The 26,373-nt window shown below is 45.6% G+C and overlaps 1 protein-coding gene across 2 annotated transcripts in view; it reads left to right on the top strand.

Moving 5' to 3' along the window:
* LOC119971290 (neuropilin and tolloid-like protein 2) overlaps positions 1-26,373 on the top strand; it is a 64,997-nt gene that overhangs the window by 16,502 nt on the left and 22,122 nt on the right. The window contains exons 3-9 of one of the 2 annotated variants that reach the window (XM_038806652.1): positions 13,281-13,358; positions 14,136-14,276; positions 14,578-14,826; positions 17,789-17,833; positions 17,946-18,073; positions 23,551-23,779; positions 25,749-25,862. In XM_038806652.1, the coding sequence (XP_038662580.1) occupies positions 13,281-13,358; positions 14,136-14,276; positions 14,578-14,826; positions 17,789-17,833; positions 17,946-18,073; positions 23,551-23,779; positions 25,749-25,862 (984 nt within the window). The remainder of the gene's footprint in view (positions 1-13,280; positions 13,359-14,135; positions 14,277-14,577; positions 14,827-17,788; positions 17,834-17,945; positions 18,074-23,550; positions 23,780-25,748; positions 25,863-26,373) is intronic. The other variant, XM_038806653.1, reaches the window with a different exon arrangement.

Genomic DNA, 26,373 nt, shown 5'->3' with positions numbered 1-26,373 from the left:
TTCTATGTGATGACACGTGCAGCGAACATGTTTAGCTATTTCTTCACTGCTGCAATTTAGATTTTCATAAACTATTGCGATAATTGTTCTAAATTTTTTCACCTACTTTCATCAATGACTTTCCAGTGGAAATCTCATATCCAAAGAGTTTTCAGGAAAAAGAGGATCAACCGGGAAGGTTACATTTCTTGAGAGGTACTCCTATGCCCTACTGTCAGTACTTACCCTTATCTGCAGGCAGAAAGAAGTGACTATATCTTACTTTGGCAGACAATTAATGGCTATGCAGGTTCCTATTCCAAAAGGAAGCTGGGAAAGCAGGTGGAGAAAGTCTCAAGTCTTCAGGAGAAATGCAAGCCGCATTGCTAAAATATCCTTAGATATCCTTAGATATGGGTGTGCTTTGGATGGATCTTTATGGCTCCATTGTGATGGAGGTGGGACTGTAAACATAGAACATGGAACATACAGTGCAGAAGGAGGCCATTTGGCCCATCGAGTCTCCACCGACCCACTTAAGCCCTCACTTCCACCCTATCCCCATAACCCAATAACCCCTCCTAATCTTTTGGACACTAAGGGCAATTTAGCATGGCCAATCCACCTAACCTGCACATCTTTGGACTGTGGGAGGAAACCGGAGCACCCGGAGGAAACCCACGCAGGCATGGGGAGAACGTGCAAACTCTGCACAGACAGTGACCCAGCGGGGAATCATACCTGGGACCCTGGCACTGTGAAGCCACAGTGCCAGCCATGTGTGCTACCGTAAAATGGGGCAAGACATTCAAAACTCCATTAACTTTGGCGAGATTGGAAAACAACCTCCGGCAGAAGGGGCCGTAAAATTCTGCCCATAGAGTCAGAGACTTATTTAGAGTTTAGTAACAGATTTCATGTGGACAAAGACAGCTTGGCAAATCTAGCAGACATATGACAGATGAAATTTAACAGAGAAATGTAAAGTGTTTCATTTTGGTAGGAAGAATGAAGTGAGGCAGTGTAAAGCAAATTATACAATATTAATGGGGCAATAGGAATGAGAACCGGGGCTGTGCAAATCTTGAATATGACAGAGTGAGTTGAAAAGACTTTTCAAAGGCCAAATGGGATCCTTGACTTTTCAAAAATAGAGGCAGACTGTGGAAAAGTGCAGGAATCATGCTCAATGTTTATAAAACGGTGGTTAGTTCGCAGCTGAAATATATGGCTAGATTTAGGCTTGTCAGCAGGTTCAGAAGTCATGAATGGTCTTGCGCGGGTCCATGGTGATCAGCTGAACCCAGTTCCTTGTTGGTAAGCACAAGATTGCGAGTGACTCAGGCCTCCTGCCAGATCACATGGTGGGAAGCCCACATCACCTGATTGCAAAGCAGTAGCTGGCGCCATATTGTAATGTCAGCCAGTCCGGTCTTAAAGTTGGAAATAATCTTGCAGATTATTTAAGAAAGCCCGGCGTGTTGCCACTACCTCTCTATTTTCTTGCAGCCACTTCAGTGTCCCAGCCTTAGCGAAGTTATGCCACTTTACGGGATGGCTCCTCTGCACCTCAGTTGTGCGCCGTCCCTTTAAATTTCAGACCCAGTACTTCTGGCTTCTGAATTTCCTGCCTGAGGTTTCGCCCCTCGATCTGTCAGCCATCAGTTTTTACACCAAGAAAACATCTCCAAAATCAATCCTATGCCCTGTGGCTTCTCCTGGAAGCCAAAGGATTCTCAAACTGAGTCAAGGAGGCCACATGTAAGCCACCAGCTTTCAGTTTGCGGCTCAGTAGACACGAGAGACACATATGAGCTTCACTAAATCGGGAGGCAGGATTAAATGGAATTCTGTTTAAATTATATGCAGATGGGTAGTTTGCATATCAATGAGCTTCCCGCCTCTAATGGACAAGTTTCCCAGTCTGTTACCTTACTGCTGCTGACCTCATAATTTACAGTTTTCCCACTGCTAGGAGTCTGACTTCCGGCCTCTTGTGCAATTCTTTGTGCCCGTCCGTCATCTAGTCCACTCCAGCGAGCTCCAGAAAATCCAGCCCATTGTGTCCAATCTGGGTTCCGCGTTTTAAGAAAGAGGCCCTAGAGAGGGCGAAGAAGCAATTTACGATTATGGTACCAGGGATGAAAGACTTCAGTTATGTGGATAAACTAGAGCAAGGATCGCAACCACGTGCTGCTCATGAGGGACTCATGTGCAGCCCCCAACCTTGATCAATTGAACCCCTTATTGTGATTTGTAAATTACTTGTTTCATTTTTCAAACTTCTGTTAACATTGTTCTTGTGAGAAAGTATCATTCAATTAACAACTTTATTTGTAAAAACCTTAAATTGTAGTTAAAATGTGTCTCCATCTTGTCTTTCAATATTATTGGAATTTGAGTAACAGTATTGTGGGGTCAAGATTTTTTACTATTTTCTTTAATGGTTCGTGTTATTAAGGTTGCCAGTCCCTGAACCAGAGATATCTGAATTCTTTTTATAGCAGAGAAGGTTGAAGGGAGTTTTATTGAGGTATTTGAAATCATGAATGGTTTTGATTGAGTAAATAGAGAAACTGTTTCCAGTGGCAGAAGGGTTGTTAACCAGAGAACACAGATTTATCATAATTGACAAAAGAACCAGGGTCGACATGAAGGAAAAAGGGCAGCGTTTATTGCTTATCACTAATCGCCTTTGAGAAAGTGGTGATGAGCCACCTTATTGCACCGCAGCAGTCTGTGTGGTGTTGCTACTCCTGCAATGCTGTTAGGTATGGAGTTCCAGAATTTTCCTTTCTTTTTACATTTTTCCAGTTAGCGTGGCTAATCCACTTACCCTGCACATCTTTGGGTTGTGGGGGTGAGACTCGTGCAGACACGAGGAGAATTCAAACACCATATGGACTGTGAAAGTGGATTTGAACCCGACTCCTCGGCACCATGAGGCAGCAGTGTTAAGCACTGCTCTATCTTGCTGCCCTAGTTCCATAATTTCCATGCAGTGATGTCGAAGGTGCTGTGATATATTTCCAAGTCAGCATGGCGTGTAACCTAGAGGGCAAATTGCAGATCATGGTGTTCTCGTAGTACATCCTGTTGATGTTACACACTGTAGCCATTGTAAACTGATGGTGGAGGTGACAAACTGTTGAGGCGATGAATACGGCACCAATTAAGCGGCCTATTTTATCCTGGGTGGTATTGAGCTTCTTGAGTGGTTTTGGAGCTGCACTCATCCAGGCATCTAGAAAACATTCCATTGCCCTCCTGAATGCGGTTAGTAGATGGTGGAAAGGTTTTGGAAAGTCAGGAGGTGAGTTACTTGTCGCAGTATACCCAGCCACTGCTCAGCTCTTGTACTTATCTGGCTAGTCCATTTAAGTTTCTGGTTAATGGTGACCACATCATATTGATGATAAGGGATTTAACAATTGTATGATTTTTTAAAAAATTTTAAGTACCCAATTCTTTTTTCCCAATTAAGGGGCAATTTGGCGTGGCCCATTGACCTAACCTGCACATCTTTGGGTTGTGGAGGTGAGACCCACACAAATACCGGGAGAATGTGCAAACACTACATGGACAGTGAGCCGGGGCCAGGATCGAACCTGGGTCCTCAGCGCTGTGAGGTAGCAGTGCTAACCACTGTGCCACCGTGCCGCCTTAACAATTGTATAATAATTAAATGTTGAGGAAAGGTGGTTACAATTTCTTTGTTGGAAATGATCATTGCCTGTAGTTTGTATGGTGTGAATGTTACTTTCCGCTTATCAGCCCAAGCTTCTCTTGCAGCATAGGATCGTAGGAACAGGAATAGGCATTCAGCCCATCTAGCCTACTCCAGCATTTAATTAGATTATGGCCGATCATCTACCTCAAAGCCACTTTCCCACACTATCTTTCCCACATAACCCCTTTGTCATTCGTCTCATTGACTTTGGTTGTAAAGATGCTCGATGATTGAACTTCCACAGCCCCCATGTGATCACAGACTGCTTCATTATCTGGGGACTTTTCATTGGAACTGAATATTATAATCTGAAGTGCACTGCCTGAAAGGGTGAATAAAAGAATCATACCCATTTATGGCTCTTTGGTCCATCGTGTCTGCTGACCAGTTAACCAGCCTAATTCTACATTCCATCGCTGTAGCTTATTTCAGCACTTCAGATGCATATCCAAATACTTTTTTAAATGACGGTTTCTGCAGTGAGTGCCTGATCCCTATGACCCTCTGGGTAGAAAACATTTTTCCACAACTCGCCTCTGATCGTTCAGCGAATTACAATCTATATCCCCTGATTATTGATCTCTTTGCTAAGCCCTTACTATCCACTGTATCTTGCTGCCTTGTAAATTTATATGCATCATGACTGTCTGTGTGGTGTTCGTACGTTCTCCCCTTGTCTCCATGGGTTTCCGTCGGGTGCGCTGGTTTCCTCCCACAGTCCAAAGAAGTGCAAATGAGATGGATGAACCATGCTAAAATTGCCCCTTCGTGTGCAGGTCAGGTGGGGTTATGAGGTTGCGGGAATAGGGTGGTAGAGTGGGCCTGGATGAGGTGCTCGTTCGAGAGTCAGTGCAGACTCTATGGGCTGAATGGCCTCCTTCTGCACTTTAGGAATTTTATGATTCTGTGGTCAGCTACATCATTCCTCAGCCTACTCTGTCCCAAAACATTGGTCCGGATCTTCAGTCAGTGGAGGAGTGGGAATACACGCCACTGACCATGGTTAATAGTGCCGCCTTGATTTTATCATGCTGGAGCCTTGGGACCGTCTTGCCCTGGCTCCAGCTTGGATTCATCGAAATGCAGAGTGCAGAGGTCTAGTGAAGAAACATAATTTCAGTGAAGCCACAAGCGCTTTTCCATCATGAACCAAAGACACATTCCTTAAGGTGTCTCTTCAGTTCTTTAATTGGCAGAGGTTTAAAATGTTCCAGCCATTGTTAGATTCCCCTTAACCTCGTCCAATAAAGCTAACCTACCCCCCCCCCCCACCCCCTCCCCACCCCCTCCCCACCCCCACTCACCATGACCACCACAATGATGTCCATCCCACCCTCAACTTCAGTATTCCTTGCTATTGGGATTGAAAGACATCGACCATTGGGTTCAGTACGCATAATAATCCTATCTTTTGCTTTACCCTAAACTGTATGCTGCTTGATATCCGGGGTGGCTCTAGATTTAGGAGCTCCACCCCTTCCCTTTTTAGGAACCATATGTTTTCTGAGTGCTCACTATCTCCTTCTTGAATGCCTCCCAATCTCTGACACTGATGTACCTTCAAGTAGTTGTTTCCAGTCTACTGTTGTTAAATTATATATTAGCTGAGTAAGCGTGACCTTTCTCAATTGAAACCCTTTTCTTTTGGTGTACCTTTGTCCAATTCTATAACTACAGTAAATCTGACTGAGTTATGATTATGGCCACTGAAATCCTCATGTCACATGCTTGTATACTGATCAGGAACATGGCCGTTTGTAATTTTTAAAAGGAGCATAGAATACGAACAATTTACCCTGACAAAATGGAGTCCTTCCTGGGCTGCCTTTTATCTCAGAGAATTAACGAGCCTGCTGTTGTCCCTCCGCCCCTCAGCGGGGGAGCTTGTACTCCACAAAACGCACGGGGAGATCAATTGGGTCATGCTCATATGTCCCATGGAGGTTATAACATTCCCTCCCTCCCAAAGTCTGTACGTCCCTCTGTCATGGGGAGTTGAGGAGGTTGTCTTATCTGCTTTGCTCACGGTTGCACCTCGGGCTGTTTTGAGTCTGGATCGGGGTGGGGAGGGCGTGTAACATGTCGGGAAACATCGTTTCCTCACTGACTGCCTGGGGGCCACCGTCGGTGATCGTTCTCTGGTGGGACCGACTGTCATGTGAGAGTACCTTTACGAAATGGGTGTTTATCAAACAGCTGCAGTGATGTCAGAGTGTGGGTGGAGCTGGGCTGTCTGTCTGCTTTACTTTCACTTTGAGCTAGCAGCTACATGGTGCGTTTAGTTTCGTTTTGCAGATTGGGAGCTGCATCCAGCAAAAACAGGTGTAATTCTGATTTACTTCTGCATGAAAGCAATGTCTTCAAATCACTTGCTAATTTAAAAGTGATAACTGCTCTCAGTAGAGAATTTAAACCCGATGTCTGTGTTGAAGAGGGGATTTGTCTTATGGATGTTGCAAGGAAACGTTAAGGGTTACTTATAGAGTACCTTATTCTTTGGGGGAGTATTTGAGTTGATAGTTGATAAGATGTTTACTGTGTGTGTTTAAAAATGTTAACTGGATTCACAGAATAAACATTGTGTTTTGTTTAAAAATACTTTTAGTTCTCTGTTGCATCACACCTGTAACGTGTGCCCTTTGCTCCTCATAACCAAAATCTATTAAAAGTTGTGGGTGAGGTGAACTCCATGATACACTTTAGGGTTCTCTAAACCCTGGCCCATAACACCGACATCTGAAAACTCGGATGTCTGATTCTCCATGTCAGATTCGGAATCCTCCACTTCACGTATCTCAGTGCCGAGGCCCGCAAGAAGTGATGCACCAGGCCTCTTGTGCTGGGCCAACGGGGTTGGAAAAAGGTCCCTCCATTAGGGTTTGTCCTAACTCTGGCTCCCTGTTCTGGAGGTGATCTAGGTGCTACCGCACGGTCCGTTATCATGTCTTTATTTGGTAAGATACCAGTTTGGTCTGTTTGACCATGTTTCCTGGAATCCACTGGGCACCGGCATCGAAGTTACAGACGTATACTGCATCCCTCGGTGGAAATTCCTGATATGTGCGCGTTTCCTCAGTACTGCCTCTGAAGGTCTTGACTACATTCTACTTTTTTGTTAGGCTAAGGCAGCTTCTGAGCCTCTGGCCCATCAACAGTTCAGCCGGTGGCACTCCGGTTGTGGCGTGTGGTGCGGTCCCGTAGCTGTACAGAAAACATGCCGACTGCATCGCCACAGATCTAGTCACCTGTTTCCCCTTTCCCTTCTTGAAAGTCTGCACTTCTTGCTCAGCCAGACCATTTGAGGAAGGGTGGTAGGGGGCCGTCCGGATGTGCTTTACCTGTTTGTCTTCATGAAGCGTTTGAATTCTTCACTGGTGAACGGGGTACCGTTGTCTGTGGCTAGTACCTCTGGGGTGCCATGGGTGCTGAAAGAGAGTCTGAGGTTCTCGATGGAGGCCTTTGAAGCAGTGGACCGACATTCGATTGACATCTAGCCGTTTGGAATGAGTGTCACCCTCAGCAAGAGCATTGAGCCTTGGAAAGATCCAGCAATAATTACGTATAGGCACACCCACGGCTGGCTCACCCATTCCCATGAGTAGAGTGGTACAGCTGGCAGGAGCTTCTGATGCTCCTGGCATGTGATGCATTGCTCAATTTCACCATCCAGGCCTGGCCACCATACGTAGTTTCTGGCTAGTATTTTGACCTTTGATACCCTGGGTGTCCATCGTGCAGGTCTTGCAGTATGGCCTTTCTGCCCTGGCTTAGGATCACGACAGGTGCTTCCCACAGGAGATGCCGTCCTCCACACTAAGTTCTTGCTGCTTGGTCTCAAAAGGCCGCAGCTCCTTGAGCAGTTTCCCTTTCTGGCACCTGTGTAAGGCGACATGGCGTAACTTTGCCAATACTCATTCCTTCTGTGTCGAGCCACGTATCTGAGCAATGGTGACCTGCAAGGTATCCATAAAGTTTAGGGTCGATACAACCTCGTCAGTCCTTGGTGGAGATGGGGTGCATGTTGGCAAAGGGAACCGAGTTAGAGCGTCCGTATTTGCAATCTGTATGCCCAGGCTATGCTCAAACATGTACATGTACGATGCTAGCAATAGGCCCAGCGCTATATCCGGGCAGCTGTTGACAAGGAATCGCCTTGTCTTCTATAAACAATCCGAACAATGGCTTGTGGTCTGTCACAATGGTGAATCAACGTCCATACACATACTGGTGAAATTTCGACACTGAAAAGACAACAGCCAGGCCTTCTTTCTCAATCTGGGCATAGTTGTGATCCACAGTGGCCAAAGTCACACTCATTCCTGATGCTTCTGCAGTAGCGTGTGCAGTAGTGCCAGGATGGTCGCTAAGTTATGGATAAAATTCCTGTAATACTTCACGAGGCCTAAGAATAACCGCAACTCAGTCCTGGTCTCTGGCTTTGTCTGTTTGATTGCTCACATTGTTTCCTCTACTAGGTGCAGGCCGTCTCGATCGGCACCATATCCTAAGTATGTATGCATTCCCCTTTCTTGAGGGTGGACTCCTGGACGGAGAACCGGCAGAGGACTTCCTCCAGGTTGCTCAGGTGCTCCTTTTTGGTGGCTCCGGTGACCAGGATGTCATCCAAATAGACTGCAACTCGTGATAGTACATGGAGGATGTTCTCCATGACTCTCTAGGAAATAGCACTAGTCAATGACACTCTGAATAGCAAACTGGTATATTCATACAGGCCTCCATGGGTATTATGGTTTTAAATTTTCTGGAAACTGCATCTAGCTCCAATTGGAGGTACGCATGACTCATATCGACTTTAGGAAAAGAGTGTCCTCCAAGCAACTTTGAGTAGGTCCTCTATTTGTGGCATCAGGTATCTGTCCAAACGAGCGGCCTTGTTTACGGTGAGCTTATAATTCCCGCACAAACAAAGTTTTGTCCGGTTTCAGTACCAGGACTACAGGCGCTGCCCAATCTGCAACTTGTACTGGCTGGATGATTCCTAGGCTTTCCAAGCAGTTAAGTTCATCCCCTACCTTTGTCAGCAATGTGTAGGGAACTGGGTGGGCCCCGAAATACTTTAGTTGGGCCTCAGGATCTACACCTAAATTGGCCATGGCACCTTTGATTTTACCCAGGCCTTACTGGAAATCCTGGAAAAGGCCCGGGTGCGTTCCCAGGATTTCATATAATTCCCCAGTGACCATCCTGAAAATCCATTGCTAATCCAAATGGAGCCTCTGTAACCAATAATGGCCCAGCAAACTCAGACTGGGCCCCCGCACCATTATTAAGAGCTGCCTGGCGGATTGCTATCTGTATGCAACTGGGTTTTTGTTGTACCCGCGATGGCTAGGATTTCCCCCATGTAGGTTGCCAACCTTGCCCCGGTGTCCCACAAATGCAACTGCTGGATTGCTGTCCTGATCTTTTTGAATGTCTGGCCCTCCTACTGCAGCCCCTGTATCCAGCTCCATTTCTAGCAGGTGACCATTCACCTGGATAATGATTTTGATGGAGGAAACCTGCAGAACGATGATGCAATTCAATCCTTGTTGGGCTGCTCTATATAGAGGGTCCTGGCTCTAGGTGGGCGCCTCCCTCAAGCACAGCGACCTTTCTGGCTGACCTGCCGTTGACCATCTCTGTGGTTCTTCCGGCCACAGGTGCCACACCTCCGCGGATCTTCTTCCATTGATTCTGGGGAGGTCTCTCGCCTGGTTGTAGCAGCCCTCAGCCAATGGGCCCAGTCCCGACGGTATTCAGGCAAGGGTGGTGGCCCAACGGACCCACTCGGGGATGCTAATTGTCTGAATGGGGGGGGGGGCGTCCTAAGCTATTCACCTTCATCCCTGACATCCCCTGGAGCTCCTGGACTCCTTTCTCCACATTCTCCCATGTGAGGGAATTTCAACGGCCTTTTTAAGTCCAGCAATGGCTCAGCGAGCAATTTCCACTGGGTCACCATGTTGTTTACACCACATACAAGGCGGTCTCGTAGCATCTCGGGTATGGATGGCCCGTAGTCGCAGTGTTCCGCCAGTTTGCTTAACCTTGCCATAAACTACATAACAGACTCCCCGGGGTTCTCTTGGCCATGTTAAATCAGTATGGACAAGGGCCAATGACGTGGGGTCGTGGTGATTTGTCATGAGCGTCATTAATGCCTCAAACGTCATGGAGTCTGGGGCTGCAGAGTTCTTTATGATGCTGAAAATGGGGGCCCAACAGGCAGTCAAAAGAATCACCTTCTGGTGATTTTCCCCAGTAATTGGTTTGCCCTGAAGAAATAGCGCATATGCTCCTCATACTGAGCCCAGCCTCCCACACTCACATCAAACGCCTCGGGTCTACCAAAGAGCGCCATTTTTGAAACAGTGCAAACCTTACTCTTCTGCATTGTGAAGCAGCTGTAGTTGAGTGGTCAGCAGTGCCATCTGTAGTTCCATTTTTGTCCTCATCGCCAATATTGTAGTCAATCAGGAGTCCAGAAAAGGAGAGTCAAAAATAGTTTATTTCCAACTCACTCTAGGAACGACAATAACAAAGTAACAGTCCCAGTTCCAGCCAGGACCATCCTGAGATGCCGGCTCCTTCCTGGGCCAGCTTTTATCTCGGGGAATTAATGATTCTTCTGTTGGGCCTCTGCCCCTCAGCAGGGAAGCTCTTACTCCACGAACCCCACAGAGAGATCAATCAGATTATCTCTATAGGTCTCGTGGGGTTATAACACCTGGCTAAAATGGTATAAAACCTGGAAAGCTATTTGAATCTGTCAGAGATTTTAAAAAGCTGGGTGTTTTCCCAAATGTGGCCAAAACATGAACCATGGTGTTATTGGTTGATCAGTTGAGGCGGAGCTCTGGAAAGATACACCATCATGACTAATGTGACCCAAGACAGAGAGAGGGTTATCAAAGTGTGCTTTGCTGATAATAATGAAACTCAAAGGTGGAAGTTGTTGTAGGATAAGATTCATAACCCACCCTGCATGAATAAAGAGCTGCATATTGCAGAACTACATCATGCCACACATCTGTGGGGAGTGATATGGGTGTTGATGCTTGTATAAGATATATCTTTGTTGTATCAACAAAGTTAAGTTTAGTTAAATGTTAAGTTTATCTTTTCATTTGAAATATCATTTGCCTGTCAATTCCTGTTTAATTTACTTTGGTTCTGATTCATGTTAAAGCAAATGTTACAAAAAGTGAAATCTTGCTGGTGATTTCTTCATTTGACCGTCATTCATCAAATTTGGTTATTTTGCTTTACGGTTTCTCCATGGTGAGCAAAACAACTTCCAAACTGTTTTATTTATTATCTAGGGCGGGATTTACTAGCCTCGTCGCGTCCAACTTGGTGAGGCAACGCTTGAGACGTCTCACGAGATTTAACCGAACCTCGAGAGACATCATGATATGGACCTCACTTTCGCTGTGCGTGATTTAAATGATTCATTATGTCTGCGTCATATTCTCCCAGAGCATAGGAAGTAACGGCCTCCCCAGCGAGGCCTCGACCAGGTGTTGTTTAGTATTTTTAATCTTTATTGTCACAAGTAGGTTTACATTAACACTGCAATGAAGTTACTGTGAAAAAACCCTAGTCGCCACATTCCGGCACCTGTTTGGGTACACGGAGGGAGAATTCAGAATGTCCAATTCACATAACAGCACATCTTTTGGGACTTGTGGGAGGAAACCGGAGCACCCGGAGGAAACCCACGCAGACACGGGGAGAATGTGCAGACTTCACATAGACAGTGACCCAAGCAGGAATCAAACCTGGGAACAGTGCTAACCACTGTGCTACCATGATTGGGGCTGTCTTTAAAAATGGGGCCCGATCCGGGGGTAGTCATTCTGCACTGGTGAGCTGAACTCGTCAGTGCAGGAAATGATGTAAGTGCAGCCTTGACAGGTCTGCAGCCCCGAGAAACACCCCGCTAAACGCTGCAAACACGGACTCTGATTTTATTCTATTAAATCCCGCCCTAGTCTTTTGTTTCCTCTATTATCCGCACTTGGTAACTAATGTTCTGCTGTTTGTTTCTAACTTTGTTTCTCTCTCTTTTAAACCTATGCTCAGGTTCTTGTGTCCCTGCCAAGTTAATTTAAACCCTCCCCAATAGCACTAGGAAACTTTCCCACCATGATACAGGTCCTGACCCTGTATAGGTGCAACGCATCTGGCTTGTGAAGGTCCCAGTGTCCAAAAAGTTTAAAGCCCTCCCACATGAACCACCTCTCCAGCTAAGCGTTCATCTGCACCATTCTCATAGTTCTGTATTCACAAGTGTGTGGTACAGGGGATGATCCAGAGATTACTACCTTTGAGGTTCTGCTTTTTAATTTCTTTCCTATCTCCCTAAAATCCACCTCATTCCTCATGACCTCATCTCATCTTCTCTACCTAAGTCATCGGTACCATATGCGCCACAACCTCTGACTGTTCACCCGCTCCCTCTAAAAGTTCTTCAGCCACTCAGTCTCATCCATGACCCTGGTACCAATGAGGCAACGTAGTACCCTTGAATCATGTCTATAAATTTGTTTTCTGAACTTTCTCCTCCATCGTCCCCAATCTCTCACCTTACAGCTGAACCACCATGGCACCAAGTATTTGACTCTGGCTGCAGTCTGTAGAGGAACAATTATTTCACCAGTTTCAAAGCAGAACGCCAACTAGGGAGCAAGATGCACTCACAGGATTCCTGCACTACTTGCATTGCCCTCCTTGTTTCTCTGACTGTCACTGATCTATCCTCTGCCCGCACAGTTTGAAGCTGTGTGGTGGCTATCTCCTGAAAGGACTCTGTGTTGATCTCAGCCTCACAGATACACTGATCTGAAGTTCTCCCATCAAAATTTTGGCTCGTCCAGCTGACAAGATTTCCTGAATGCGTGACTGCCCCGGCCTGAAAAGTAACCTGGGGTTCCCACATAACACAGGATGTGCATTTGACAGAGCAGAGATTCCCTACCAAGCCTCTATCAATGAGCCTATTATTTAAACTTACCAGAAATAAACAAGACTTGTTCTTGATCAGGACTTTTTAAAAACAGCTATCACCAATTAGCTTCTTCCCTTGTGCTAATGACACATTAGTTATTTCATCTCACTATTGTGCGAGCTCCCTTACCTCTGACTCACCAGTTGAATGGTGGAAGCAGATTTAATAAAAACTTGCAAGAGAGAATTGGATAAATATCTAAAGTTTAAAACATTGCAGGACTCTGGCAAGAATAGGGGCATGGGACTAATTAAAAAGCTAATTTAAAGAGCCAGCACAGATAATATGGGCTGAATGGTCTCATTCTGTGCTGCATTATTCTATAATTCTGATTGCATTGGCATCAGTATGATATGTGAATGCCTGACTAACTAAAATAGTGGATGCTTTACTAAAAGCATCCCAAACACAGTATCTTATGCTTTCAGAGAAACTGAAGGGGCAGGTGTACCACATTCGGCTGAACCTGGTTGGCTGTATCCATCAAGGTGCTACCAATTACAAGTGAAACCCTGGCATATCTAACTGGCAATGACCAATGGTGACTTGTCTTCACAGGGTCCAGGTCATCAGAGAATCAAGTGCAGAACTATGCCGTCCATGCACATAGAGATGGCATATCCAGTGACAATAATGGTAAGCTGCAGTCTGAAAGTTAGCTCCATCGCCTTGCAGACATATTTCAGTAGCGACCGGAGGGGGAGGAGAGGGGGTAGGGGTTGGGGTAAGTGCTGTTGAATAGTACAAAGGGCTTTTCTGTCCCTTGCCTACCTACTTGGACCTGCACCTTGGCTTTTATTTTTTGCATCACTTTTCCCTGTCATGTTTTAGTCCCGTGCCCCTTCACCCTTGCAAAATGAGTTGATAAGTTTTCCCAAAGGCTTTCTGCAACTTTTTCAGCCTATGGTGTCTCTCTGGTTTAATTGTTTCTGTCTCTTAAATTCCACTGACAGTTTGCCTCTTCAACAACTACCAATCTCCCTTTACACATGATGCCAATAAGCATTCCTCAGAAAACTGGCTGAAAATGATACACTTCCAATTTAACCTGTCTAAAATCTGCTTCTAGTCATTCAAGCCTAAACCACATCAATATTTTACATTTAGGCAGCTATCTCTGTTCACAACTCACTTTCAGTAGATTCTTTATTGATATGTGCCTGGTCTTCTTCTAGCCTATCCTTACACATGCACACTCCAAACATTGCTTGTTCTTGAGCAAAGCATATAGCTTTAGTAGCTAGGGGATATGTATTGATTCTAACCCATAATGATCTCCATTAAATGTTATAGCTGTTTAGGACAAGACATGTTATAGGCATTTACCAGCCACCTACCAGCCATATATCAACTTTATATCAACTCTGAGATTACACTTTAAATCTCAATAAACTGAATTATTTCATTTTACAGAATTACAGAACGGCATACCACATCACAAGTCAGGAAAGCAATGTGGAGTTTGGGTTCGGAATGACAATGGTGGATACTTTTCTTCACCAAATTATCCGAATACCTACCCTCCCAATAGAGAATGTATCTACATACTGGAAGGTAATATGATTTACTCATTCGCATCTAACTCTATGGCACTAGTTGGGGCTCATGTCAATCCTCAACCAAGATCTGTCCATGTTTATCGGTAGTGGTTATCCACAGTATTTTCTTGAACAATGACATTATATAACATGCTCACATTGCTCAGCTGGAAGCCAGCCACAACATTGCCAAGCTATAACCGCCCTGCTTGAAACGTTCTCAGAGATAATGATAATGATAATTGAATGCACCTTGAACCTGACTGCATGCTTGATCTCCAAGAACTACATTTGTTACCATTTTGCTGTATTTGCAGCGGCTCCACGCCAGCGAATTGAACTCACTTTTGATGAACTTTACAACATTGAACCTTCATGGGATTGTAGATTTGATAACTTGGAGGTCAGAGATGGACCATTTGGATTCTCCCGTGTGATAAACCGTTATTGTGGTCAAAAAAGTCCATCACTCATTAAATCATCTGGAAGGTTCTTATGGATAAAGTTTACTTCGGATGAAGAGTTAGAAGGTTTCGGATTTCGAGCCAAATACTCTTTTGTGCCAGGTAACTAAATTATTATTATTTAAAGGAACTTTGCAAGTTTTCATTGAGTATACTATCAACTGTTATGAGGACATAATAGAAGGGGTAGCAATTTGGCCATTAATTACTCACGCAACCTGCTTTACTGTTCTGTGGAAGACCAATGTACCACTGCCCATTTAGGCTGTTACCAAAGTTGAAAGTTCTGTTCAATACGTCCAATGTTTGATTTAAGTGAACTAAATGGGTTGAAAGCTTCAACCATGGCCCAATTTGAATAAAAATGTATGCATTCATTGTGCATCCATTGTTGCTCCAACAAAGCAGTAAAGTCTTCTCCTTGAATTGTAATGTGATGATAATGCTCCCATAATGGTGTTAAGGAATTCCAGTGTTTTGATCAGTGACAATGAGGCAATGGTAATGTATGCTCAAACCAGGATGCTGTGTGACTCATAGGGGAACTAGAAGTCGATACTGTTCCTGTAATACTTGTACTGCTGTATTTGATAATACAGATCAATTTGGAAGGAGATGCTTTTGACATAGTTTTCTTGTGATGGTGCAGTGAGTCCAATAAGTAGGGCATATTGCAATCACAACTCCGGCAGATAGATATTGAAGCCAAAGTGTTGGCACAGATCACTGATGGTTGGTGTTCTACCCTGCATGGTGTCAAGCTACTTTCATGTATTGCTACTGCAACCATCCAAAAATGTGGTAAATGCTGCATCACATTGCTGACTTGTAGGTGGCAGAAAGTCTTTGAGGAATCATGAGGTGACCCATTTGTCACACTTTAGGAACGTGGGAACAGGAGGCCATTCATCCCATCGAGCCTTCTCCATCATTCAATATGATCATGGTTGATTGGGCACTTCAATGCCTTTTACAAACATTATCCCCATTACCCAGCCTCTGCCCACTTTTATAAACATAGAGGTTTTTATAAAGTATTTTTATTAAGGTTTTGCAGCATTTTTCATAATAAAACAATCGTAACAATAAAAACAAAACAAACTAGAGTGAACATTAACGTAGTGCAAAAAGAGAATATACAATAAGAATTAAATAGACGTTACCCCACGCGACCCAATTTCCCACACCATCCCAGTGAAGCACTTGCCCCCCCCCCCCCCCTCCCCCCCCCCCAGTGAAGCACTTGCCCCCCCCCCCCCCCCCCCCCCCCCCCCCCCGGGATTGTTGCTGCTGCTGACATTTTAATTTTCCCCGAGAAAGTCGACGAACAGTTGCCACCTCCGAGAGAACCCTAGCGTAGACCCTCTTAAGGCAAACTTTATTTTCTCGAGGCTGAGAAACCCAGCCATGTCGTTAACCCAAGTCTCTACACTCAGGGGCTTCAAGTCCCTCCACATTAATAAAATCCATCTCCGGGCTACTAGGGAGGCAAAGGCCAAGACATCGGCCTCTTTCGCCTCCTGAACTCCCGGGTCTTCTGACACTCCAAAGTGTCTCTGGACTCGGCACCACCCGTGTGTTAAGCACCTTGGACATTGCCCTTGCGAGCCCTTGCCAGAACTCTCTAAGCTCTGGGCATGAACAAAACATGTGAACGTGGTTTGCAGGGCTCCCCTTGCACCTCATACAACTGTCTTCTACCCCAAAAAACTTGCTCATTCTCACTGCCGTTATGTGTGCCCGATGGACCACCTTCAGTTGAATTAGACTGAGCCTGGCACATGATGAGGAGGAATTAACTCTGCCCACAGACCCGCTTCCAACTCCTCACCTAGCTCCTCCTCCTCCCACTTGCCCTTGAGCTCCTCCACCGGGGTTTCCTCCGCCTCCTGTAGTTCCTGGTAGATATCCGACACCTTCCCCTCCCCCACCCAGGTGCCGGAGACCACCCTGTCCTGTATCCTCAATGGCGGCAGCGTCGGAAAGGCCAAAACCTGTTTTTTCAGGAAGGCTCGTACTTGCAGATATTTAAAGGCGTTTCCTGGCGGAAGATTAACTTTGTCCTCTAGCGCCTTCAAACTGGGAAAACTTCTGTCTATAAACAGATCTACCGTGCTTCTGATGCCTGCCCTCTGCCAGCTCTGGAACCCACCATCCATCCTACCCGGGACAGACCTATAAGTTGTTAAATATCGGGGTCCAGACCAACGCTCCCTCCATCTTCTTGTGCCTCCTCCACTGTCCCCAGATCCGCAGTGTCACCACCACCACTGGACTTGTGGAGAACGGGTCAGCGAGAATGGCAAAGGAGCCGTTATCAAAGCTCTCAGACTATTGCCCACTTCCTAATCATAGCCAGGTAATGAAAACTTTTCTCCATCATCCTGAGTGGCAGCTCTTTCAGTCTCTCTTCCTGCCCCTTGGCCTGGATCACAAACAACTCGCTCTTTCCCATGTTCAGTTTGTACGCTGAAAAACTACCAAAATCCCTCAGGATCCGCAGAACCTCCCCCATCCCCTCCACAGGGTCCGAAATGTACAGGAGCAAATCATCCGCGTATAGCGAGACCCATTGCAACGACCTGCAAGGCAGCCATCACATCACTGACTGCCCACTGTGAACTAAGGGCCACAGGTTGTATGGGTTTTCCCTCAGGGCACTCACCTAGGTGTCCTCTGGTCCCAGCCGGCCCATCAGTGGGGTGGGCATGCTCCAGTGCCATCTTCCTGGCTGGGATGGTGTGTTTGGGAAGTGATATATGCGGCTGCAGCTTGTCAGCCTCCTGAGAGTCAATCGCGGACTGGGCCAATCCTGCACCTTTTCTCACTGGAATCAATTGTGTTTCACGTGGGGCGGGAGCTAGCCCCTCCATGGTTGTCGAATCGGTCCAAGCGTAACCCCAGTTTTGCTGTTGTGGAAGTCCACGAATCCTGCCCAGGCGTCAACAATTAGTCTCAGGAACGGAGAATCCGTTGAAGCATTTTTGGACACATTTATCAAATGATACATGATTTAACATGTCATTTAAATTGGAACTACAATCATAATTTTCTACTTTTCCAGATCCTGATTTTATCTACCTTGGTGGAATTTTGAACCCCATTCCAGGTATGATTGACGTTACATGTTCAAGGTGAATTTTTAACACTAGTTTTATTTTTAAAATGTTAATTTTTTCTTGTTTCTTTTCCAGTAAATATTAGTATTTTTTTCTCTCTAGACTGCCAGTTTGAGCTATCAGGGCCTGATGGTATTATACACTCTAGTCAAGTGGAACAGGAAGAGAAAATCAAACCTGGAGAAGCAATCGACTGCATTTGGACATTAAGAGCCCCGCCAAGAGCTAAAGTATGTCATGTTTGTACTTTATAGGAGACAGTGCTCAGAAAGAACCTTTCACTGAGATTTCTATCTATAGCCTTGTATGATAGAACATTTATCGCATCATGTTCAAACCGAAGCACTTGGCAGATTCAGTCATGCCACTTAGAAATGAAGAGAGGCTAGGCAAATTGTTCCATAAGTGGCTTCCTGGAGAACATTTACAGGTCCTCGCATTAGTTTGTGGTCTCGAGGTATAGGCTGCACTGAAATTGTTGTTGATTTCTCCACATTAGCTGTGCCCCCCAATAAATTCAAAGGATTGAAAATCAATAGCAAGGACATTTTTACTTCACTTTCATTGATCTTTCTTTGCAATAATTTCAAACTGTGTCAACAACCCATACAAAAGAAAAACTTCAATAAACCTTCTCTGGCCAGTACTTTTGTTAAAAATAGACAAAAGGAAAAGAATATTTACAAGTCTCTGTACTCTGTACGGCACAGTGGTTAGCACTGCTGCCTCACAGCTCCAGGGTCCAGGGTTCAATTCCGGCCTCAGGTGACTGTGAACAGTTTGTACTTTCTCCCCGTGATTGCTTGGGTTTCCCCGGGTGCTCCAGTTTCCTCACACAGTCCAAAGATGTGCATGTTAGGTGGTTTGACCATGGTTAATTGTCTCTTAGTGTCCAAAAAAGGTTAGGTCAGGTTCCTGGGTTATGGGGATAGGGTGGAGGTGTGGGCTTCAGTAGGGCGCTCTTTCCAAGGGCCGATGCAGACTCGATGGGCCGAATGGCTTCCTTCTGCACTGTAAATTCTTTGATTCTATGAGCAGGTAAATTTTTAATAGTGGTTACTATACCCGTAGAGACCAATAACTTTTAAAAAGAGATATGAATTTCTCAGTGACTGACTCAAAGGATCACACAAGGTTCCATGTTTTAAGACTTTTGCTGTAACAAACACACTAAAATCAACATAAACTAAACATTACTTAGCAGGCAACTAGTACACCAAACTACACAAAAAGGTATTCCGAGTAACGTCTTACTACAATCGAAAATCCCACACCTTGTTTATATATTACATTGCACTCTGTGCAGAGATGTGTTTCGAGTCAAAAACTCCTCCTAGCTCAAAAAGGATCTCTTCTCCCAGCTTCACCAGGATGAATCTTCCAGTGTCCCTTTAAACAAAGTCTGCCACACTCAACCCTTTGGGCATTATTAAATAGACTCCTAGTGCAAAGAGTATCCTGTTGTGATTCTGTGATCTTTAAGTCTTCACAATCCTTCTTTCATCCAACATGGGCTCTGCCCTCAGCTGCCCTCTGCTTGGTGCCCATTCCAAAAGCAGTTCTTTTCTTCTGCCTGGTATAGCAGCACCTATTATGGATCTTCTTCCCCAAAACTCTCAGTCCGACTGCCTCTGAAAGTTTTTGTGTCTGGACAACAGTAAGGTCAGCTGCTTCTTCCATTGTGTCTAGATGGTGAAAGTTTGCTCCTTACGTTCAATAGGATTTGACCTGGACCCTGGTCCCCATGGCAGCCCGATCACGTGGGCTTTTCTTCCAGGCAGTTCCTGTATCAGGTTCCATCCCATTCTCCAAACTGCCCCATTTTACCTTGAACTAATGGAGACATTTTACAACCTAGCCATCTTACAAATGCTCACATTCATAACAACTGCAATATACTATCGCAAACTATAATTTTAAGGAAATAGCTGTTACAATTTAATTTGGGACGAAACACACAGAACAATCACCAAAGGCATTGTTTTTGCTGGGGGGGGGGGGGGGGGGGGGGGTGACTTTGTTTCCTCTTTCTCCACCAGTGAGAGAGAATCGAAAAACGCGATTCTCTCTAGATTCATTGGAACCTTATAACCGCCGCCCCCGCCACCCCTCCCACCAGTGCAGTAGTGTGAAATATGCGGTGTGAGCACGGGAATTTCATTTTAATACATTAACATGTCATTAGCGAGTACTCATTCCATATCTTGCTCCCTCACGGAATCGTTTTTTAATATAAATTTTAAGTATCCAATTTTTTTTTCAATTAAGGGGCAGTTTAGTGTGTCCACCTATTCTGCACATATTTGGGTTGTGAGGGTGGGACCCACGTAGACACGGGAGAATGTGCAAACTCCACACAGACAGTGACCTGGGGCTGCGATTGAACCCGGGTCCTCTGTGCCATGAGGCAGCAGTGCCCGTGAGCCAGCAATGCCCCCTCACAGACCTGGTGCTGGCATGACGTCTTGCCGACATCATTTACACCAAGTTTGGTCAGGCATAAGGCAGTCGAGGGGATCACTCTTTGGGTGCAGAGGTAAATATAGCCCCTGGGAGGGGTGGAAGGACATGCGCGGCACTGTCCCCCGCACAGGTTGGCACTGCCAGTTTCTGCCCTGGCAGTGCCCACCTGTACCAAGGGAAGTGTCTGGGCAGGACTATGGGGAGACCCACAGCGGCATGCGTATATGTGCAGTGGGCGGGGAGAGAGTGGACATTAAGGGGAGGATCTGCAGACGATGACTATCAAGAGGAGTGGGGGGAACTGCTGGAGATTACTGTCTGCAGGGGTGGGATCTGCCGAAGATTATTTACGGGGATGTTTGGGGGTGGGAGTCTGCCGGCCATGACTATCAGGGGAGGGTGTGGGGATAGGAGGGTGCCAGTGACCTCTGCCGGTTGGGTGGAGGTGGGATCTGCCGAAGATTATTATCTATGTTGGGGGGTTAGTCTACTGGCGATGACTGTCAGGAGAGGGGGTGGTATCTGCCGGCAATGACTGTCGGTGTGGAGAGCCCTGAGACCTCTGGGGAAAAAAGAACAAAACAACTCAAGGACAGGCCCTTCAGCCTTCCAATCCTGTACCGGTCATGATACCACCCTTGGCCAAAGCGCTCAGCATTTCCTAGTGATGTATCCTTCTATACCCATCCTATGGGCGGCACGGCAGCACAGTGGTTAACTCAGTTGCTTCACAACTCCAGGGTCCCAGGTTCAATTCCCGGCTTGAGTCACTGTCTGTGAAGAGTCTGCACGTTCTCTCCGTGTCTGTGTGGGTTTCTTCCGGGTGCTCCGATTTCACCCACAGTCCAAAGATGTGTAAGTTCGATGGATTGGCCATGCTAAATTGCCCTTAGTGTCCAAAAAAAAAGAAGTTAGGTGGGGTTACTGGGTTATGGGGATAGGGTGGAGGTGTGGGCTTAATTGAGGTGCACTTTCCAAGGGCCAGTGCAGACTCGATGGGCTGAATGGCCTCCATCTGCACTGTAAATTCTATAATTTCTATGATTTCTATCCATAATGTGGAGATGCAGTTGGACTGGGGTGGGCACAGTATGAAGTCTTAGATTACCAGGTTAAAGTCCAACAGGTTTGTTTGGAATCATCTGATGAAGGAGTTTGCTCCGAAAGCTAGCATTTCCAAACAAACCTGCTCGACTTTAACCTGGTGGTAACTTCTTACTACATCCTATCCATGTATTTGTCGAGATGCCTTTTGAATGGCGTTCATGTATCTTCTTCCACAACCTCCCCTGGCAACGCGTTCCAGGCACTCATCACCCTCTGTGTAAAAAAAAAAACCTGCCTCGCACATCTCCTCTAAACTTTGCCCCATGGACCTTAAACCTATGCCCCCTGGTGACTGACCCCTCCACCCTGGGAAAGAGTGCCTGCCCATCCACACTATCCATTCCTCTCACAACCTCCATCGTTCTAATGAAAACACTCCAAGTCTATTCAGCCTTTCCACCTAGCTAACACCCTCCAGACCAGGCAACATTCTGGTAAACCTCCTCTGTACCCTCTCCAAAGCCTCCACATCCTTCTGGTGGTGTAGCAACCAGACTTGTGCGTAATATTCCAAGTGCGGCCTTACCAAAGTTCTATACAACTGTAGCATGGTTCTATATGTGGCCTGTGGGATGTTTAAAGCCAGTTCCGGGCTCTAAGGGTCCCCGTCTCGACACACTTTTTTTTTCGAAGAGGCTCCGGATTCCGTGAGAAATCCCACCGATGGAGCCATTCCATTTTTCTCGCTTGGACAGGCACTTTGTCGTTTTTTTTATAAGATTCCGCGTGTTGTCCCATAGTGTAGTGACATCGTTGTGTGATGTTACTGGAACATTCTGATGATCTATGCATATGTGATATTGTGCACCATCAGCGTGTATTTGAATAACATTTTATTACTTTATGCTTGTTTTCTGTTATAATACAATATCAAAAAAATTAGTTGACTTTCCAGTTTAATGTACATATGTAAAAACAGGCAAATAAATTGTTTTGTTTCACATATGCAGATATAGCTATATATTTTACAATTTTTATCATTAAGTAGCTATACCACCTCTTAGGCCATTGGAGCCACCCTGGCTGGTCGGGGACATGGCAAGACAGTGCCAGGGTGGCAGGTTTGCACTGCCAGGTGCCGGAAAAGGGGGAGCTTGAAGGGAGAGATTGAATGCAACCCCATAGCAGGGTGTGCTCGCACTGGTGGGTGGGATGATACCCATGTCTACGGAGCGTCGCATTGTCTGCGGGTGGGGCATGTGGGTGATAGTCAAGCTCACTTGGAGATCGGGGCACCCTGGCAAAATGGCTCCCTGATCTCTGAGGAGCCAGTCGAGCCAACAAGTTTAGTTCCCCACGAGGGCGACATGTGGGGAAGTGGATCGCACTGGGACTGTGGCGCTGAGGACCCGGGTTCAAATCCCGGCCCTGGGTCACTTCCCGTGTGGAGTTTGCACATTCTCCCCATGTCTGCGTGGGTTTCACCCCCACAATCCAAAGATGTGCAGGTTAGGTGGATTGGCCACGCTAAATTGCCCCTCAATTGGAAAAAAAACAATTGGGTACTCCAAATTTATTTTTTTTTAAAGTTCAATTCCCCACTGCAGAAAAAAATTCCTAGGGGCGTAAATTAAACTCCAAAAAATAGAATCCCATTTTGGGCACATATAGTGATCCCATTATCAAACAAAGCTCTTTTTGGTCTCCGTGAGGAACGCCCCACCTTGGCCGCACTAAACTAATTTCCTGCACTGACGAGCTCAGCTCGTCAGATCTATCGACCTATCGGATTCCCCGCCGTGACCTCCGGACCCCCCACCGGCACCCAACGTATCTGCTAGGGAGTCCTTGAGCCCCCCTCACCACATCTCATAAGGGTGGAGAACCTCCGGGCCCGATCTCTGGCACGGGCAACATGGCACCTTGGCACTGCCAGCCTGGCATCTGGGTGCCAAGTTTCCCGGATGGCAGCAAGAGTGTCAAGAGTACCACCCTGCCCAGAGCCCAACCACCCAGGGGCCTCAGATGGCCTGGGACCCCCCCACCCCAGATGCCATTATACCTGGATAACATTTGTGTGAACCAGTGCTTTCTTTCAGTGTAAAGGCATGCAGTAATAACCTTCTGGGCTGTAAAGAATAAGCAAATATATATGTGCAACGCTGTCACTGGACCTCAATGTCTTTCTCTTTGATAGATTTATTTACGCTTTCTCGACTATCAAATGGATCACTCTAATGAATGCAAGAGGAATTTTGTTGCTGTGTATGATGGGAGCAGTGCTATTGAAAACCTAAAGGCAAAGTTTTGCAGCACAGTGGCTAACGATGTAATGCTACAAACTGGAGTTGGAGTGGTTCGGATGTGGGCTGATGAGGGCAGCAGGCTCAGCAGATTCCGAATGCTATTTACTTCATTTGTGGATCGTAAGTAACCATGGTTTATAAGCATTTTATTTTCCAATGACATTTAATTTGCTACTCGCTTACTTTATTTTGCAATCAATGGTTTCAGAGGTTAGGGTTTGTTAAAGATTGAAACAATATTGTGACACAGCCACTGGATTTTCATATCCGTAGTCAAATATGTGGGCTTGGAAATTGTGCTGTGCAATATTTATAAGGTGAGAGCACTGGGTGGATTGGCAGAGGTTTGGAAGCAGAGTGGCTGCATTTCCTCTCGGGAGTCAAAACATTCGTCCGAACAGATGGATTAATGGGGTGGGGTGAGAGGGGGGTGGTAATAATATGTTGCTTTTGAAAATTTCCAATGAACTATTAATAAGTTTCTTATTTGGCAAGAACATTATTCATTTTGGCCCTGTATACTTCATTGATTATCATTCCATGGGAATATCACTTGTCACTACATTTTTAGCTCTTTCAATTCACCACTGGCAGAATATTGTTTTTTAGAAAATATTTTATTAAGGCATTGATAATTTTAACATTTTTAACCAAAGAGATCCAACAAACACAAAAAAACCTCACCACTTGCAGAATAAACAACACCTCCAGATGGTGTTAGTGTGGCACATCCTGCGACTTGTTATTTAAAAGTTTCAAATCCAAGTGGTTGATCCACAAACATTCCTGAAGAATCCCCATGAAAAATTTGATCGTAACTTACAATGGGGCGATTCGCCAGGGCCGCTAGCCTCAGGTGGGAATCGCGATGGCCTGTTGAATCAGGTGTGAGGGCCAAAACAGGCTTCTCTGCGGGCGCCAAACCTGTTATGAGTCTGCCGGCCCACTCCATCGGGCCCAGTCAGGCTCCCGCCAGAGTGGGCGAGTATCGACATCCTGGAATGCTCCGGTCCCCCCAGCCAGGGGTCTCCCGGGTGTGAATTAGTGACGTCCCGACAAACAGGGTCTTGACGCCGTGAATTGGGGGGTGGGGGCAAGAGGGTGAGTACCCTCTGTACACTTACCACCAGGGTGCCGAGGGTCTCCTCCAGAGGAGGTGAGAGTCGGGAGTGGGTTCGAGTGGGGGCTCAGGCTTGGCTGGAGGGGTTCAGATCAGGGGTCTTTTTCTAGGATGGGGAGGTCGTGTGGCAGGTCTTCAATCTGTAGCTTTGATAATCATTAAACTGTCTTTCAGCATGTCAAGTTGTAGTTAAAAGTCTTCCCTCTGATGTGTTGAAACACTTTAATGTCTCTCCCAGCATGTCAATATCAAATATCTGTCAGGGGAAGGTAATAACTCACTTTAGAGGGGGGTCTTGCTGGCGATTTGGGGGCAGGACATCAATATTGTTCTGAGATTGCGACAGCCAGATCTCTGAGGGGCAGGAGCGAGATGCCCTGCTCCTCGAAACAATAGTGCAAAACCCACCCCTCTCCTAAAATGTTTCTAAGTGGGATTGAATCCCAACTTCAGCAGTGCTGCCAGTGCCAGCTGGAAACACTCCAGTTTTCCCACTGGCAACTACATTTCTGGGGTTTTTTCAGGAGAATCGCGGCCAAAATGTGAGCTATCACAAGGAGTACATCATCATAGTCCGTTTTTCTTTTTGTCATTTTCAGATCCATTCTTTACTCCAGAATGCTATTAACCAGCAATACATCTGGTCTACGCTTCGTTTCTGAAGCCAATGATTGAATCATGTTATGAATTCATGCCAGTTAACAATCAATAAATCCAACAAGATTAGATGAATTCATTAATTTTGTGTGGGAGATTCACTTGATGCTTTTATTGTGAATAATGGAGCCGTGACCAATTTATCTAACTGACAAATCTGAACTAACGAAGACATGACCTTTACAAAGTGCCCATTTACTGTGTTTTGTTGCTCATGGTTGAATGACCTTACACAGCACTACATCACATCTTGTATAAGCTTTTGAAATACATGTGCTGTAATTTATGGTGACACTAACCTTTGTCTCGCAGCTCCCTGCCAGGACAACACATTCTTTTGTCACAGCGACATGTGCATCAACAATTCTTTGGTCTGTAATGGAGTCCAGAACTGTGTGTACCCATGGGATGAAAATCATTGTAAAGGTAACAATGTTTGCCCAGATCTGTAAAAGCACTTGTGAGAAAAAAATGTCCTTTACTTCGTCAGACTTGACAAAGGCCATTTCTCTCAGATAGCTGTATTCATGGGTTCAATCAATACATTTATCTCAGTCAAAGTTCGCATTAAGACTTGGTTTACAGAGACTAACAGATCGTAATGAGTTTTGACATTCCCACAACTAGTGTATGGAAATCTTATTTAATACAAAACAGCTCATTTCATTCCCTAATAAAATGAGAGGTTCAGTTCACGGTTATGAAATTAACACATGTCACAACATTGAAGATAGGTATATTTTTTGGTTTATTGAGACTGGTGTTTCAAATTTGTTGGACAATATTCCATTGCTGTATATCTCTTGCTATTTGACCCCACCTCCAGCCCATGTTAGTTACTAGTGGCGTAACTACCAGATAAACTTATTTTTAAATCTGGGATAATCGTAAAAATATTCAACTTTCCCCTATACTTGATCATTTTTGGTCAACCATA

The sequence above is a fragment of the Scyliorhinus canicula genome, chromosome 9 (genome assembly GCF_902713615.1).
Source record: "Scyliorhinus canicula chromosome 9, sScyCan1.1, whole genome shotgun sequence".
NCBI lineage: Eukaryota > Metazoa > Chordata > Chondrichthyes > Carcharhiniformes > Scyliorhinidae > Scyliorhinus > Scyliorhinus canicula.
Note: the sequence above shows the minus strand (reverse complement) of the source record. Positions and strands in the feature narration are given on the sequence as shown.